A 17216-nucleotide genomic window follows, 5' to 3' on the forward strand; every position below is an offset into this window, starting at 1 on the left:
CCCATTATGGCTCAATTTACATGACTAAAAATATCATTCCATTACATAATGATGACAATAACATTAACAAAAATTATAACTACTCTTTATTGAGCAGGCACATCGTATATGTTGGGTCTCACTAATCCTTGAAGCAATCATGTAGGGTGTATAATATTATTTGTCTTTTAGAGATGGAAGAAACTAAGGCTAAGAGGTAAAATTATTCTGCTAAATGACCATAACATCCACGAGCTAGCTGTGGAGGACAGCCACCATTTCCCATGCAAAATCAAAATATTTTCCAATAGCATCTGGGATTTATTTGCTTTTGAAGGAGGTATAAGACTCATATTTTATATTAGGCATTAATTTCATTATTAAAAGAAGTCTTGCCAGTTAGGGATAGTTATGTGCTTAGAACTAGAAATAATGGGAAACTTTGAGTCTCAAAGTTGCAAAATCTTCATTTGCAGGTGATCTAAATTGCCTTTCAACTCTACTTCAATTGTGTATTGAATTTGTGCTTGCTAGGAAATAAAAGGGCCAGGCTTATATAAAACAGGTTTGCACGGTAAAAGGATAGGTTGAGAGGTTTAAAAAAAATATTCCTTCAGTCTTTCTTGCCAAGTTTTGAAATTTTAATTATTTTCTATTGTATTATTGTTTTATAGTCAAATGTTCTTGAGGTATTTGGCTAGTCATTGACACTTTAGTCTGAAGTAATCATTCTTTTCTAAAATAGCTGAGAGAAAAAGAAAATGGATGTGAGGAACAAGAGTAAATAAAGCCTGGAGCCCATTCAGGAGAGAACAGATGTACGGTGTGTGTGTGCATGGATGTGTGTGTGTGTGTGTGAAGAAGGTCTTGGGCAGGAAGGCATCAACATGCAGTTTCTGGGCACTCAGGAGAAGAGGTACTAGAAACAGTGTCAGAAAGGTACCATACAAGAGACAAGTTCTTCAATAAAATATAAATAGCACTAACAAAGAATTTACTAAGTGCCAGGCCCTACTACATATATTAGACTTTTTAATTCTCTAAACTGAGGTAACTGCTAATATTAACCTCATTGAGAGATCACGACACTGAAGCACAGAGAGCTTAAGTAACTTGTCCAAGGTCACACAGCTTGTCACTGCTGGAGCCGGGATGGAAATCTATGGCTCTTAACTACTGTGCTGTGTACTATTAACCTCTCACTTCTTTCCTTCCACCATCTTTTCCACTTCTCTGTCTGCTTTTAGTGCCCAAGTCTCGAGTGATATCCCAACCCTAGTTGGTGACATCCCATTCTTGAATGCTTACCTGAGTGTGAGTCTCAAAACCTCTCTTTGCAATGCATGATCCTGGATTAGAAAACAATTGTTCTATAAGTAACATTTGAGTATAGATGGTATATTACATACTAATACTATATCATTGCTAAATGTCTTGAATTTGATGATTGTATTGTGTTTATATATTTAGGAATGAAGGACATGAAATCTGCAACTTATTGCTAAATGGTTCAAAAATTAATACTATTAATAAAAAAACAAGTTTATGTATAGAGATGGATAGATAGACCAATAGATAGAGCTGAAGCTCATTATATTATTCTTGTGACATTTCTGTAGCTTTAAAAATGTTTTCAAGGGCAAGTTTGGGAAGAAAACCCTGCTACTTAGTGGTAGTGAGGCATATATTAATATTTACTAACCTTTTTAATCCTCGGAACAACCTTATGAGTTAGGTACTATTACAGTCCCTACTTTAGAATAGTATGCTGAGGCACGGAGACCTTAAGGACCTTCCCAATATCACACAGCCAGTAAGGCGGGAGGCAGGACTCAAACCCTGATAAGTATATTTCTGTTTCTGTAACACCTTGGCATATGTGTATATGTGTTAGGTTGAACCATATAGAAATTGCTCTTATATGGTCATTTTGGACCTATTAAGAATGTCATTTCATGTGACCCAGTGTAAGAGCAGGGATCACCTCTTTTATAATGAATAGTTGGTTTGGTGTGCATCTTCATGGCCAGACTCTGGGCTCCATGGGGGACTGGGTTAATCTTGCTCACCATTGTCACTGCGGACTGCCTGGCTAGTGGTTGGCATTTGATAGGTGTCAGATAAACAAACAATAGCAACGTTACTGTTGGTTACTTCTCTTTGCTTTTCCCAAATGTATTTCATTTTTGTTCCCCCTGTATCTGTGTCATTTTAAGAACCAGTAGATAAATAGTTCTGAAGGATGCAGCCTCAGTAGTGATAAGTGACATAATCAGCCATTTGACTTCAAGAGAACCCTTTTAACTAATGAAGACATTAATTAGAAACATGCCCCGCTAAGATGAACTCTAGGTTCAGAAATTTGAAAATGCAAAAAATTTGCATTCCCTACTAGCATACAGTGATTTTGGCTAGAATGTGTGTCAGACTCAGAATGCCAGCCACTTAGGTCCTTATTTGAGCAGTAAACACATTTTTAAAACACATCGTGTAGTCTCTAAAAATAAGCAGTCTTTCAAAATGAAAACCAGTGCACAAGTAGTTGGCACATCTGGTAGTCAGAAAAGTTGTATGGTTTGTTTTCAGGAATAACAAGCTAAGGAATATTCAAACTTGGCCAATTGAAAACTCTTCTTCTATCTGTGATGACACGTGGTTTTTTAAAAAAAATATTGGCTGTAGACTTAAAGCAGAAAGAATATTGGAAATGAAAAGAGAATTAAATAGCATCATTTACTATCTTGTTTCGTGCAAGAATTATAAAGGAATGTTTTCTTTAGAAAGAGAATGGAGCCAAAAAGCAATGACAGGCGTGTAACAATCATAGTAACAACAACAACAATAGCAGTTAACATCCATTAAGTACCTACTATGTGCTTGAGAGTGTGTTGACTCCTCTATGTATGTTGTTAATACGAGATGCACAACAACTTTATGAGGTTGTATTAGTCCATTCTCACATTGCTGTAAAGAAATACCTGAGACTGGGTAATTTATAAAGAAAAGAAGTTTAATTGGCTCACAGTTCTGCAGGCTTAACAGGAAGCATATCAGCAGCTGGGATGGCCTCAGGAAACTTTCAATGACAGCAGAAGATGAAGGTGAAGCAGTCACATCTTACATGGCTGGAGTGGGAGGAAGGGAGAGCCCGGGGCAGTGCCACACACTTTTATACAACCAGATATCGTGGGAACTCGAACATTAGAATAGCACCAAAGGAACAGTGCCAAACCCTTCATGAAGGATCTATCCTGATGATCCAGTCGCCTCCCACCAGGCCCCACCTCCAAAATTGGGCATTACAATTGAACATGAGATTTGGGTGGGGACACAGATCCAAAGCATATTATCCCATCCCTGACCCCTCCCAAATCTCATGTCCTCACGTTGCAAAATACAATCATCCCTTCTCAACAGTCCCCAAAGTCTTAACTCATTCCAGCATTAACTCAAAAGTTGAATGTCCAAAGACTCATCTGAGACAAGGCTAGTTCTTCCACCTATGAGCCTATAAAATAAAAACACAAGTTAGTTACTGCTAAGATACAATGGAGGTACAGGCATTGGGTAAACATTCCCATTCCAAAAGGGAGAAATTGGCCAAAAGAAATGGGCTACAGGTCCCATGCAAGCCCCAACCCCAACAGGGCAGTCATTAAATCTTAAAGCTCCCAAATAATCTCCTTTAACTCTTTGTTTCACATCAGGGGCACACAGGTGCAAGAGGTGGGCTACTAAGACTTTGGGCAGCTCTGCTCCTGAGGCTTTTCAGGGTGCAGCCCTGGCATGTTTTCATGGGCTGGAATTGAGAACCTGTGGCTTTTCCAGGTGCAAGGTGCAAGCTGACAGTGCATCTACCATTTTGGGGTCTGGAAGATGGTGGCCCTCTTGTCACAGCTCCATTAGGCAGTACTGCAGTGGGGACTCTGTGTGGAGGCTCCAACCCACATTTCACCTCCACACTACTCTAGTAGAGGTTCTCCATGTGGCCTCTGCCCCTGAAGCAGGCTTCTACCTGGACATCCAGGCTTTTCCATACATCCTTTAAAATCTAGGCAGAAAGTCCCAAGCCTCAGCTCTTGCACTTTGTGAACCTACAGGCTTAAGACCATGTGGAAGCCACCAAGGCTTATGGTTTGCATCCTCTGAAGCAGAGGCCTGAGCTGTACCTGGGCCCCTTTGAGCCAAGACTGGAGCTAGAGTGGCTGGGAGCAGGGAGTAGTGTTTGAAGGCTGTGCAGTGCAGCAGGACCCTAGGCCTAGCCGATAAAATCATTCTTTCCTCCTAGGCCTTTGGGCCTATGATGGGAGGGGTGCCAGAAAGTTTCTGAAATGCCTGTGGGGCCTGCTCCCATTGTCTTGGCTGTCAGTATTTGCCTCCTCTTTTGCAAATTTCTGTAGCCTACTTGAGTTCCTCTCCTGAAAATGCTTTTTTCTTTTCTACCACATGGGCAGGCTGTAAATTTTATAAACTTTTGCACTCTGCTTCCCTTTTAAATATAACTTCCAGTTTCAGGTCATTTCTTTGCTCACACTTAGAAACATAGGTTGTTAGAAACAGCCAGGCTGCATCTTGATTGCTTTGCTGCTTAGAAATTTCTTCCCCCAGAGACACTAAGTCACTCTCAAATTCAAAGTTCCACAGATCCCTAGAGCAGGGGCACAGTGCCTACAACCTCTTTGCTAATGTATAATAACAGTGACCTTTGCTCCAGTTCCCAGCAAGTTCCTCAACTCCAGCTGAGACCTCCTCAGCCTGGACTTCACTGTCTGTGTCACTGTCAGCATTCTGGTTACAATTCAGACAGTCTCTGAGAAGTTCCAATTTTTTCCACATCTTCCTGTCTTCTTCTGAGTCCTCCACATTCTTTCAACCTCTGCCCATTACCCAGTTCCAAATCTGCTCCCGTATTTTCAGGTATTTTTATGGCAATGCCCTCCTCCTTGGTACTAATCTTCTGTATTGGTCTGTTCTTGCATTGCTATAAAGAATTAACTGAGCCTGGGTAATTTATAAAGGAAAGAGATTTAGTTGGCTCATGGTTCTGCAGGCTTAACGGGAAGCATAACAGCTTCTTGGGCGGTCTTAGGAAACTTTCAATCATGGTGGAAGGCAAAGGGGAAACAGGCATGTGTTACAAGGCTGGAGCAGGAGGAAGAGAGAAGGGGAGGTGTCGCACACTTTGAACCATCCAGATCTCATAAGAAGTTTATCACGAGAACAGCACCAAAGGGATGGTGCTAAATCATTTATGAAGGATCCATCCTCGTGATCCAGTCACCTTTTACCAGGTCCCACCTCCACAACTGGGCATTACAGTTGAATGTGAATTTTGGGTAGGGACACAGATCCAAACCATATCAGAAGGAGGGTTAACTTTATTCCTGTTTGCAGATGAGAAGACAAAGACATGGAGATATAGCACAAAAATGTTAAGTAATTTGCCTAAGTCACCCAACTAGCAGATCTCAGGCAAGATGCCTGCAGAGCCTACACTACAAGGCACAGGACAATTCTGAGTAGTCTGGAGGTATAGGTGTTCGTTATGTTTCTGGCATTATGAGAAAAATGTAGATGGCTGTATTGAACATGGTGGTTCTTGGTCAAACTTGTTTGCCTGCATGTGTGACACAGATGATGCCATTTCCAGAACATCCTCATAGTTGTACCACAAACATTTACATGTTTCCAAGAAATTCACTGTCAATTTTCATGCTTCAAGGACACCATTTGTGATTCCATTTGTGGTTAGATGAGGTTAAAGTTGACCAGTAAATTTGGGAGCAGGAGGTAGTATTGTAAGAATGTGGAGATATTAGGGAGAGAATTAACATTTCTTTATTACAAAGCAAGAAAACAATGTGAATGTATGAAGCCAGGGTAGAGAGTTACACAGGCAGCCTTGACCAGTGTAAAAGTCTGGCCCAGGAAGATGGATTTATAATACTACCTCTGCTGACTTCATATTCTGTTCAGACCTATTAGCAATTCTGTGGAGAGGCATCAAAGGATTGACCTAGTGTTTGTTTCTGTTTTTTGAAAAATGGCACTGTTTATCAAAATAGATGACCAGGAGGGTTTCAGTGGAATAACTTGTCAGTATTTACTATTCATTTATAAGTGTTTTTTATTTTCATTCATTCATTCTAATTTCACTGGATAGAGTTTATTGAGTAATGTACACCAGACCCTAGGTTAGGTGCTAAGGAAGTAGAGCTGCCTCAAACAAGGGCTTTGTCTTTAAACAGCAGTAAAATATAAAAGTGAGAGGATGCCAAGCATTTAAAGAGCTCAGTTACCTGAAGTGCTGTGTAGGTGCTGAGGCACATGTGTGATGGGAGATGTGGCCAAATGAAAGAAGCAGTGGTCAGATCTGCCTAACAGGTAGTGGAAGAGGAGGTCATATAGAAGGTTTTCCTTGAATTGAGACCTTAAAGATGCAGAAGTACTTACTAGGTGGATAAGTTAGGGTAAGGGCATTCCAGGCAGAGAGAAGAGGAAGAACAAGATAAGGGTTAAAATAAATGTTTCGGTGATCACATTAGTTTTTATTGGCTCTAAGGTGTGCATGTTTTTACATTACAACATCTCTGAAATCTTGGACATCATGCACTAGTTGGACTGGCAGTTCCTGTTCTTACAAGTACATAAAATAATGATAGGCCTTACAATATGTGGCATTTTAATTTTATGAAATAATCTATTTGTATGTTTTGCCATCAAGTAGTATTTATTGGATGCAGTTCCAGCTGCTGTGTCTTTGTTTTAGAGGTAGACAGATAATTAATACCTTTTTACTGAAGAGGAAACAGGAACGAATGACTGAATTTCTTAGATAAATAAATGACATTAAATTTGACAGAATACTTGATATTTGATGTTGCTTTTAATAGTAGTGGCTAGTAGCAATGGAACGTGGGGAGAGAGTTCATGTAGAGAATTCATTCATTCAGTCTTAATATATTGAACTAGGCTATGAACCATCACATTGCCTTTTTTTCAAGGTAGAAAGGGAGTTTGAAAAGCTAATGCATGTAGCTTATGGAGATTTTTAAAGATATTAAATGTATGATACATCACATAAAAATGTACCTACTATTCTTGGTGTCAAGATGAAGCCCTGATGATACAGTGCTTTATGAGTTATGAAAACAGAATATCTATAACTGATCTTTTAAGGCACAAGAAGATGGACCAGATATCAACTGCAGTGGGAGGGGTAAAGGTTTATGTATCTGGGAAAGAAAATCAGAGAAATTTCTATTGCAGCAAATGATCTTGGAACATGTACAAAGAAGAAACTAGGCATGTCAGAGCCTAAATTTAAGCACACATGTGTTATGAAAATACACTCTAGTAGAATTAGTTTCTGTTCTCTCTTTAAATCCTTGTGTGATTTTGGGCAGGTCAATTACCATTTGGCTTTTAGTCCCATAAGGCTCCACTAGATCAGGGTTCCTGGCAGCTAATGATGCTGTGATTCCTCCAGCGTTTTTTTAGATATGGTTGCATTGATGGAAACAGTGATTGCTCCAATGTCTTGTTTGTCCTATTGTTGCGGGGGAGGGCACTCTTAGAAAGAATGTTACAAAAGGTGACAAGTATTGGCACTTTGGGGCTATTGATTTAATTTTGGGGAAAACAAAATAGGAAATTATGCCCCCTACAGCTAAGAAAAGTGACAGTGACACTTTGCCTCCTACTTTGATCCCAAATATATCAACAAAAAAGATGGAAAATTTGCTGAGAAAAATGTAAAGCTTAATTTGTTAGAGATTGAGATAACATATATTTTTGTTTGCTAGAAATGGAAACAGAGTGTATAGTTACTGAGACTTGACCAGGTAGTTGATTAAAAAAAGGTTTGAAAAAGTGCACCCCTGTAAAAAGAACGACTAGAATGATTCAGCTCATTATTATTTTTTAATAAATGAGTCATGGCAGTGTTTGACTTTCTCAAACTCTTTGCTTTTGGCTTTTCCATAACGACACAGATTCTTGTGGGTTCCTTTTTTTCTTTCCCCATTGGGTATGTACCAACTTTTACTACACTGAAAAATTATTACTAGTGAAAATGAAAAACCTATGTCCGATTTGGTTACCATGTTGCTGTACCAATGAGCATTTTGTTTACAACTCTCTCATCCTGATTTTTTAAAAAATTGGGTAGATGTCCAATCACAATGTATTAAGATGAGGAGAAAAAAAATCAAGGTTAGAGAGACACAGCCAGACTACATCCTTGTAAAGAGACTTTTTGGAAGTACAGATTTGGAATGAAGTAAACCAGTTAAACAAGTTTTTTTTTTTTTTCCAGTAGTGTCAACTTTCCTTGCTGGGTGATTCAAGATATTAGCTATTCTAGGAAAAAACTTGGTTTGATACAGGTAATCCCATCTACTTACCACCTTAACCCTTTATGTAAGGATATTATAAAATAGAATTTTTAATATAATTAGAAACTTCTACACAGAAGGAGTAAAATTTAAGCACATTTTGTATGAGTGCTGATTATGGGAAGGTTTCTATTATAGCATTATGGCTTTGTCATTGGAATTAGAGAAAGCCTTTTGGTATCACCAATACTAAAAAAGTAAAGAAATGATCCAAGGACTGTCTCTAAAGATGGGTCCTGATATAAACGTGCACATGTCTGTATTTACTGATTTCTGATGTAAGGGACATGAAAGCTAACCTGATTCATTTGTTTTTAGGGGCTCTTGGCTTTGGGCCTCAGTGCAAGTCCATTGGAAAAGGCAGCTGCAACAATCTAGTGGTCACCAGCAGTCCCATGATGGTTCAGCGACTGGGACCCATTTCACCTCCAGCAAGCCAGGTCTCTACAGCATGCAACCAGATCAGTCCTAGCTTACAGAGGGCAATGAATGCAGCCAACCTGAATATACCTCCTTCAGATACCAGGTCTCAAGTTAACTTTTTTTTCCCCCTTCTTTATGGTATAAACACACCCCACGAGTGTCTTCCCTTCTCTTTCTGAATACACACACACATACACACACACACAAAACTCATACACTTAAACACTCAAGCAACTCTCTCAATTTGAGGTTTGTAGGGGAATATGTCAAAAACTAAGTATGTGCCATCATATCATCTTAATTGGGAGGAATGTTTTAATACCTACTGTCTTGTGGTGTGAGTGAAATGAATACCTAATTTGAGATTGTGGGGCCTCAGTGACTGAAACATGGTGTGTAAATTTGTCAATTTCTGGTGAAGCAATCATATCATGGCCTAGTAAATTTGCATGGTCCATGCACACCTATCTTACTTGCCAGGTTTTCTGTGAATATGATGCAGTTTCCAGGCTGCTGTACTATCCAGGCTGCTGTACTATCTGTTTCGTCCATCTGTCTATCCATCCAGCTACCCATCTACTTAAGTACTTGTTAAATACCTACTGTCGGCATAATATAATAGTTGAAGTTTAGGGTCCTAGTGGAGAGAGTAGAGATAGAAAGCATAAATTTTAAGACTTTCCAACGTATCTGTAAAGGCATACTTTCTTGTTTGAGTTACATAACATTTCAACACAATGTCAATTAGGTTCCAGAGTAAGTAGGTACTATAAATGCCATATATCTACCTCCAAGGGAGGGAACTGAATAGAAAAGGGAAATTACCCCCTCAGACAAAGTTTTATTTCTCTCAAGGTTGATATTAGGTGTGAGGGGGCATAAAACCAAAATACTGTGCAGTGTTTAAGGTCTATTTCTATGTTCAAAGTAAATTAGTTTATCTTCTAGAAGTTATCTTCTTGGAAAAACACAATCCATAGTTTCTGCCTCTTTGTCGTGGTTCTGCCATATCTATGATCTTGCAAAGGAATTTTACTCTCCAAGCCTCTGCTTCCTCTTCTTTGGGATCTGCAACCTGCTCTGTGTCTTGCAGTTCTGGGATCTTGTGTCTTCTTCCTTTCCTTCCTCCTAAGCCTGTTTTCCCCTTTTGTATCTCTGTGCTGTCCCTCCTAGTCACTATTTGAGACTCTGAAATCAGAGTTCCTGAATCATTTATTTATGCCAATTTTTTCATGAGATAGAAACTTGTTTTTCACCTGTGACTTTTTGTGATGGGAAGCTGCTGTCATTTTCCCATTGATGATTATGCCTTAAGGGACTCCTCAGACTTGCTGAGTGCTGCATGTAAAATGAACCGTGCTCATGGGGTGGGTGTCATTGGGAAGCCTTCAGCTTTCTTTCTGTGGCAAGTCCAGCCCATGCCTTGAAGGCAGAAGTCATAATTAATGGTGAAACTGACAGTAGTCAGGGCACAGAATGCTTAAGCCAGGTATCTTATGCAGTCCCTTTTATGGGTCGGCCAGAGAGGGGTCATTATCTCGGTGTTTTCTGGCATATTTGATTGCTTAGCATAATTTTATAACCTTAAAAGACAACACCATAACAATACACTGACAAGTGTTTTTGACTAGGTATTTATTCTTGGAGTCCTTCTATACAATTTTTTTTTTTTTCAGGATGAGCAAAGAAACAGGAATTGGGAATTGGCTAGGTGAAATATGGAAACTAGTTTTAGCAATTTGGAAAGGTTGCATTTATTTGTAATCCTTGGTTTATGTATTTCATCAGTGGAGATAAAGAATAAGAAGCAACAGTTCAATAAGAGGCAAAGTTCAACATTTTACTAGAGGTAAAGAGAAGCTGGAGAGAGAATCAGCTTAGTGTTTTATACATTGGGGGCATTCTGGGAGTGGATGGAAATGGAAAAGGGGGCATGAACTGTCCAGTTTGAGAGATGCTGCCCTATGAAAAGCTGCAAAATGTATTGTTTTTCCTGGTTATATAATTCTTATTCATTGTAGAAAATGTGGAAAATATGGAAAAGTACCAAGCATTAAATGACAGTCATCCTTAATTCTATCCCCAGAGACAATCATGGGTGGAATTTTGATATACATCCTTCCACTTGTATTCAAACACATACAATAAACATAGGCTTTCCTTTCCACTCAATCAATCTAGTAATCTACATAATTTTTCATTACTTTTTTCCAGTTTATACATTATACATTTTTATAATAAAAGCCTCTTTCAGCATCATATAATGGCTTCTTCCTGTTCAGGATTCCACTTTATAAAGAAAGTATATAAATAAAATTATAATTTTAAAAATCAGTCTTTTGTTACTTGGCACTTAGTTGTTTCCTTTTCTTTAGATATTATAAATAGTGCTTTATTGGATCAACTCTGTGCATCTTTTGTTGCACAATTCTGATTATTAGAATATTCTTAAAAGTAAAATTTGTTGTGTTAAAAGAGTTTTGAGGCTTTTCATACATATTCTCAAATTGTACTGCAGAAACTTACCAGCAATTTATAAACTCACCAGCAGTCCAAGAGAGTGCCTGTTTTCTAAGATACCATTCATTATTATTTTTAGAACTTTTGACAGTTTGATCTGTAAAATGTTATTTTATCTAATTTGCATTCTTAATTATTAACAATATTGAAGTTTTCATAGATTTATTGGTTGCTTGTATTTTATTTTTTCTTTTGGCCTTCTTTGGGTATATTTTTTGGGGGTGCTCATCTTGGGAAAAGCTCTTTTTCCTTAGCTTTGTTGGATTCTACTTAATCCAATGATAAGAATCATGCCCTAATGCTGTATATTTGCCTAGATTAATTTCCCAGTTATTTCTGATTACCTGTGCTTAATGATAAATGCATACTATACCTTACCATCTTGAAGATCCAGAAACCATTCTTGATTTAGGAATTGCCAAAACTCGAATACAGAGACCATTGTATGTATTTCTCCTAACATGACAAGTCTGAGGTGCTGATATAATAACTTCATCAGCATTTTCATATACCAACCTAACAAACATTGAGCAGTAGAAGAGATCAGATGCTACCTGGATGGGTTTTGTAGCATACTTAGCTTTTCTAGTGTTTTCACATACATTGTAATCCTGCATTTTAGGATTGAATATTCATAAACTACCTGCAAATATTTCTCTTTAAGACCCGATGGGACCAGAACACAGAAAGTCCAAGTGCTTCACTTGTCAATGAAAAAGTTCAGCCATCACCGAATGTCATTCCATATCCAAAAAGGCACTGTATTTAGCTTTTTATTTTCTAAATCAGAAATTATTGGTGATGGTTCCCTTTGAGAATAGGTCCACAAAGGTCAGAGACGTCTAAGGGGGCTGAGGATGCATTCCAGGCTCTCTGTAAATTTTAACAGTTTATAAAGCCATCCTGTCTTTAGATACAGTACTGATCCTTTTGGGGGGTTTGCTGAGGCACATAGACACAGATTTCCAGACAGACTAGGACTGGCCATCTTGTTCATGATCTATATATATAGGAAATACATCTTTTCTCTTGAGGAATTGTCCATGTGATCTGTTAGAACTTCTTTTGAGCTTGGCATTGAACCACACACCTAACATTGTCATCATGCCTCTCATGCTCTTATGGCCCCATACAAGTTACTGAGTTCTTGCTCGACCAGCCACCCTAATCATTTTTGCGGCTGGTTTTGGAATTTTTCATGGTTTTATTTTGTTCAGATGCATCTCCTTTCCTTTTACATATAGTTCCAGATTAACCGATCACCAGAAATAATATCATTAGGATCAGATGAGGATATGGAAATGGAGATTGCTCTCAAATGATGATACAGCTGTCACTTTCTTTGTCATGGGCCTGGTGTGGGTAGCAGCGGGGGTTAGAGGCGAGAATCCTTTGGAACCATTCACATTCATTCAACATACTATTGCAGAAAGAACAGAAAATTTGGGTGCCCATCATAGCTTGTGCGACTTAAAGCCTGTTATATCAAGCAGAGGATTGTGGGTCACGTGGGATACAATGTAAGGAAAACAATAGAGAATTTGTATGATCCAGTAGGCCACTGCCTGTCAAGAACTGCTTCACTTGTATTTCTCTAAGAACTTTGCTGCGTGTGTCACTGGGAAAAATTTCCCAAATCCTGTTTTATTCTTTGTAAAACATAAGTTATTTTAAGGCTGGGTGCGATGGTTCACAATTGTAATCCCAGCACTTTGGGAGGCCGAGGCAGGCAGATCATGAGACCAGCCTGGCCAACAGAGTAAAACCCTGTCTCTACTAAAAATATAAAATTAGCAGGGCGTGGTGGTGGGCACCTGTAATCCCAGTTACTGGGGAGGCTGAGGCAGGAGAATCGCTTGAACCCAGGAAGCAGAGGTTGCGGTGACAGAGATCGCACCACTAAACTCCAGCCAGGTGACAGAGCTAGACTCTGTCTCTCTCTCAAAAAAAAAGTTATTTTAAAAATCCAGTTTACTTACCTGACAGGTTGTATCAAATGAGATCATATATAGAGAAAATTCTTTGTGAGCACTATAAATAATGTTCAGTTGTCATCATATTGGTTAATTATTTACTTTCCTAATCAACAGTTTTTTGAGTACTTAGTATGTATCTAACATTCTGGTAGGCACTGGGAAGAGAAAAATGATCCCTTCTGTTAAAAGACTTTGAAATTTATTGAAGAATATAACACCCACAGATGCCTGAAGTTAGCTACAGTTAAGACATGATGCAGACAGTACACAACTTCTTTGGGAAGAGAACTCTCACTGGGAGCTAGTATATTGGGGAGAGATGTCATGGATTAGAGCTTTGAAAGATTAAAGGATCTGAGTAATCACATAGGAGGGAGACTGGCTGCTAGGCAAAGGCCATTTGGGGAAGTTTTGTTCTTACTAGGTGTTTGAGATAGAAGAGAGAGTTCTCTGTTCTTATTAATACATTAATGAAGAAAATGTAGAATTTGCTTTCTGAAAAATATATGATAATTCTTAAAAACTCAGATGTCCAAGAAGTTATAGAATGTGCCTGCATGGGTTTATGCTCAGATTTAAATTGAGCCATATTTAGGTATAATTTGGGAGAAACGAGAATCATCTCTCAACAATGGAGCAAATGAACGTTTTACCATAGGCTGCCCTGAAACCAAGTAACACAATTTTATAAGCAAAGTATATATAGATGGATAACATACTTCTGTCTGTTAGTCACTGCTTAACAATCTAATATGCTCCAGCATGACAGTGACAGGCAAATGCAGCACCTGAGAATGTGCATCCACTCAGGCATGTAGCTCTGCCAAAGCTCTGGTTCTTTATGTTCTATGAACCTTTTCAACCTCAGGGTGTAAAGCAGTCAGTTGTCTCTGCCTCATATATGACAGGACTACTAATTTAGTTTGGGTCCGAAAGCAATTCCTGGATCTCGCTGGGGAAGAGACCAAAAGGCCCTTGACATCCAATCACCAGGAGCCTTCAGCTGAGCTCTGCAGGAAGAGCCACATGCTGCAAGGGTGCTGGGAAAATAATTGAAAAATGTCCGTGAGGAATTAAAAACTAGATGGTTCCAAAACCACTTTGGGGCTTGCAAAAAGACTACAGCCTGAATTAAGGATGTGGACCAAGAGGAAAATCTATGTCAAGGGCAACTGGATGTAAATTCCTGCTGTGTTTGTCATTGGTAAACATTACGTCACTCAATGGTAACATCTCGTCGATCATGGTGTTATCACCTTATACTCTGTGTTTCGGAGCTGAGATGTTTTTCTTGCTAATATCGTATGCTTGTAGGAAATGGTGTTTGTGCTTCCATTTTGTATAATGGAGTAAAATGAACAGGTGGGAAGAAATTGCTTCTCTTTTCCTTCAGTTCCTTTGCCACAGGTTGATGTTTAACAGCTGGAAATAGTTAATGTGTTCATTTTGAGAAGACATATGCTTTATATAACATTTTCTTGTGATTAATTTTTTTGTCAGAAGAAAAATCTCAGTAGAAAGTCAATGCAGGTACATATAATAAGCCAGGTTCTTCTGATACACACAATATCTGAGTCAAGAAATACAGTGTGTTATGTCTTGCCTCTGTGGCAAATTTACCATCCAAGAGACAAATCTTTTCTCTTCAATTATGTTCACACTTGATATTAGCCAAAAGGCCAAGAAGTGATTTTTATTTTCAAGGCAACAATGTCACAGTAAAGCAAAATGAATTTTAAAGTGACCAGAGCTACATTCTGAACCATTTTGATATAAAGTTAATATATTGTGAGAGATAGGGTGTACTTTGTAAAGGGTAAGAAGAATAGGAGAGGAATTGTTGCAAAAGTGAACTACAGAAGGTGGACGATCTGCTCTTGGCCCAAAGCTGTTTGGATTTAAGAACAAGAGTTCACAGAAAACCCAACTAACAAGTGTGATTAAATCCTGCATGGCTCCAGTGCATAATTCCAGATATGACTTGTTATCAGTTTGTTACTTACTCCCTCATATATTATAGCTGTGTTTTATCCATATTTTTTTTCATTTCCCGGGATGATTTGATGTGACTAAGTACTGGCAATGTGAATTATTATCTTTTAAAAAAAAAGCAGAATAATTCCTTAATATCAGTGAAACTAAATTGTGAAATTATTAAGTCCCCTGGACAGCCCTTTGACTTTGAGGGTGACTTTTTTTTTTTTTTTCAAATAAAGCATGAGTTTATATGTTACTTTCTCAAATAGATTTTTATTTGAAGGCTGGAACTCTGTTTAGATCTGCATTGCCTGCAAAGCCTGTCATAACATGCTGCACACAGTAGGTGCTTAACAAATACTTATTTGGTTGGCCTTGACAGATATTAGTAATTTTTCCCAGGTCTCTAATTTTTCCCCCATGTTGAAAACGTTATTTAAGAACAAAGCAAGGACTATTTATTATTAAAGTATTAAGATTATTTGTAACAATAGATCTTTTGTTATATTATTTCAGTGAGCATTAGGTTTTATTGTTCTTCTTGGTAAAATGTTATTTACCTGGAACTAAAAGCCTTGGATTTTATCTCAGCCCAAGAATGTGTGTTTAGCAGAGAATGTAATTAGGAGAAATACTTAAGGGATTGTCTATGCAGTGTTCCTTTAGCTCTTAAGCAATCCATATCCTGCTAAAATGTTTATCTTTTTTTTTTCTTCCTTTCTGGCTGCTGTTCCAGGTCCCTTATTTCCCGTGAGTCTTTGGCGTCTACGACTTTGAGTCTGACGGAAAGTCAGTCGGCCTCGAGCGTGAAGCAGGAGTGGTCTCACGGCTACAGGGCCTTCCCTTCGCTTTCCTCCAACCACGGCTCTCAAAATGGCATTGATCTAGGGGACCTCCTTAGCCTTCCTCCCGGGACCTCCATGTCCAGCAATAGTGTCTCTAACTCCTTGCCATCTTACCTTTTTGGCATGGAAAATAGCCACTCTCCTTATCCTAGTCCTCGGCACTCGTCCACCAGGTCCCACTCGGCCCGCTCTAAGAAGAGAGCACTGTCCTTGTCCCCGCTGTCTGATGGCATCGGGATAGATTTCAATACCATCATCCGCACGTCGCCCACGTCCTTGGTGGCCTACATCAACGGGTCGAGGGCTTCCCCGGCCAACATGTCCCCACAGCCAGAGGTCTACGGGCATTTCCTGGGCGTGCGCGGCAGCTGCATTCCCCAGCCGTGCCCGGTGCCCAGCAGCCAGAAGGGCGTGCTGGTGGCCCCTGGCGGCCTGGCGCTGCCTGCCTACAGCGAGGATGGGGCCCTGGAGTACGAGCGCATGCAGCAGCTGGAGCATGGCGGCCTCCAGCCAGGCCTGGTCAACAACATGGTGGTGCAGCACGGCCTGCCGGGCCCCGATAGCCAGCCAGCCGGCCTGCTCAAGACCGAGCGCCTGGAGGAGTTCCCGGGCAGCACCCTGGACCTGCCCCCTGCGCCCCCTCTCCCTCCTCTGCCGCCGCCCCAAGGTCCCCCACCCCCTTACCATGCCCACCCACACCTTCACCATCCAGAGCTGGGGCCCCACGCCCAGCCTTTGGCCTTGCCCCGGGCCACCCTGGACGATGACGGGGAGATGGACGACGTTGGGGGCAAACACTGCTGCCGCTGGATCGACTGCAGCGCCCTGTACGACCAGCAGGAGGAGCTCGTGCGGCACATCGAGAAGGTCCACATTGACCAGCGCAAAGGGGAGGACTTCACTTGCTTCTGGGCTGGTTGCCCTCGACGATACAAGCCCTTCAACGCCCGCTATAAACTGCTGATCCACATGAGAGTCCACTCCGGGGAGAAGCCCAACAAGTGTACGGTGAGTTTCCAAAGCGCAAGGGTGACCTCTCTTGAAGGCCCTGCTTGCTTCACGTACATGTTTTTCCCAACTTGGCCCATGGGACAGGTGAT

General features: G+C 40.0%; 1 protein-coding gene across 2 annotated transcripts in view; it reads left to right on the top strand.

Annotated features, from left to right (window-relative positions):
* Positions 1-17216, top strand: part of GLIS3 (GLIS family zinc finger 3) — a 488252-nt gene that overhangs the window by 158881 nt on the left and 312155 nt on the right. Inside the window, exons 1-3 of one of the 2 annotated variants that reach the window (XM_012454570.3) lie at positions 8329-8366; positions 8694-8901; positions 16008-17124. In XM_012454570.3, coding sequence (XP_012309993.1) covers positions 8771-8901; positions 16008-17124 — 1248 coding nt within the window. In that variant the 5' untranslated portion in view covers positions 8329-8366; positions 8694-8770. Of the gene's footprint in view, positions 1-8328; positions 8367-8693; positions 8902-16007; positions 17125-17216 lie in introns of those variants that run through there. The other variant, XM_012454569.3, reaches the window with a different exon arrangement.

The sequence above is a fragment of the Aotus nancymaae genome, unplaced genomic scaffold, assembly GCF_030222135.1.
Source record: "Aotus nancymaae isolate 86718 unplaced genomic scaffold, 86718_ANA_hifiasm-v0.15.2.pri h1tg000041l, whole genome shotgun sequence".
In the NCBI taxonomy this organism is placed as follows: domain Eukaryota; kingdom Metazoa; phylum Chordata; class Mammalia; order Primates; family Aotidae; genus Aotus; species Aotus nancymaae.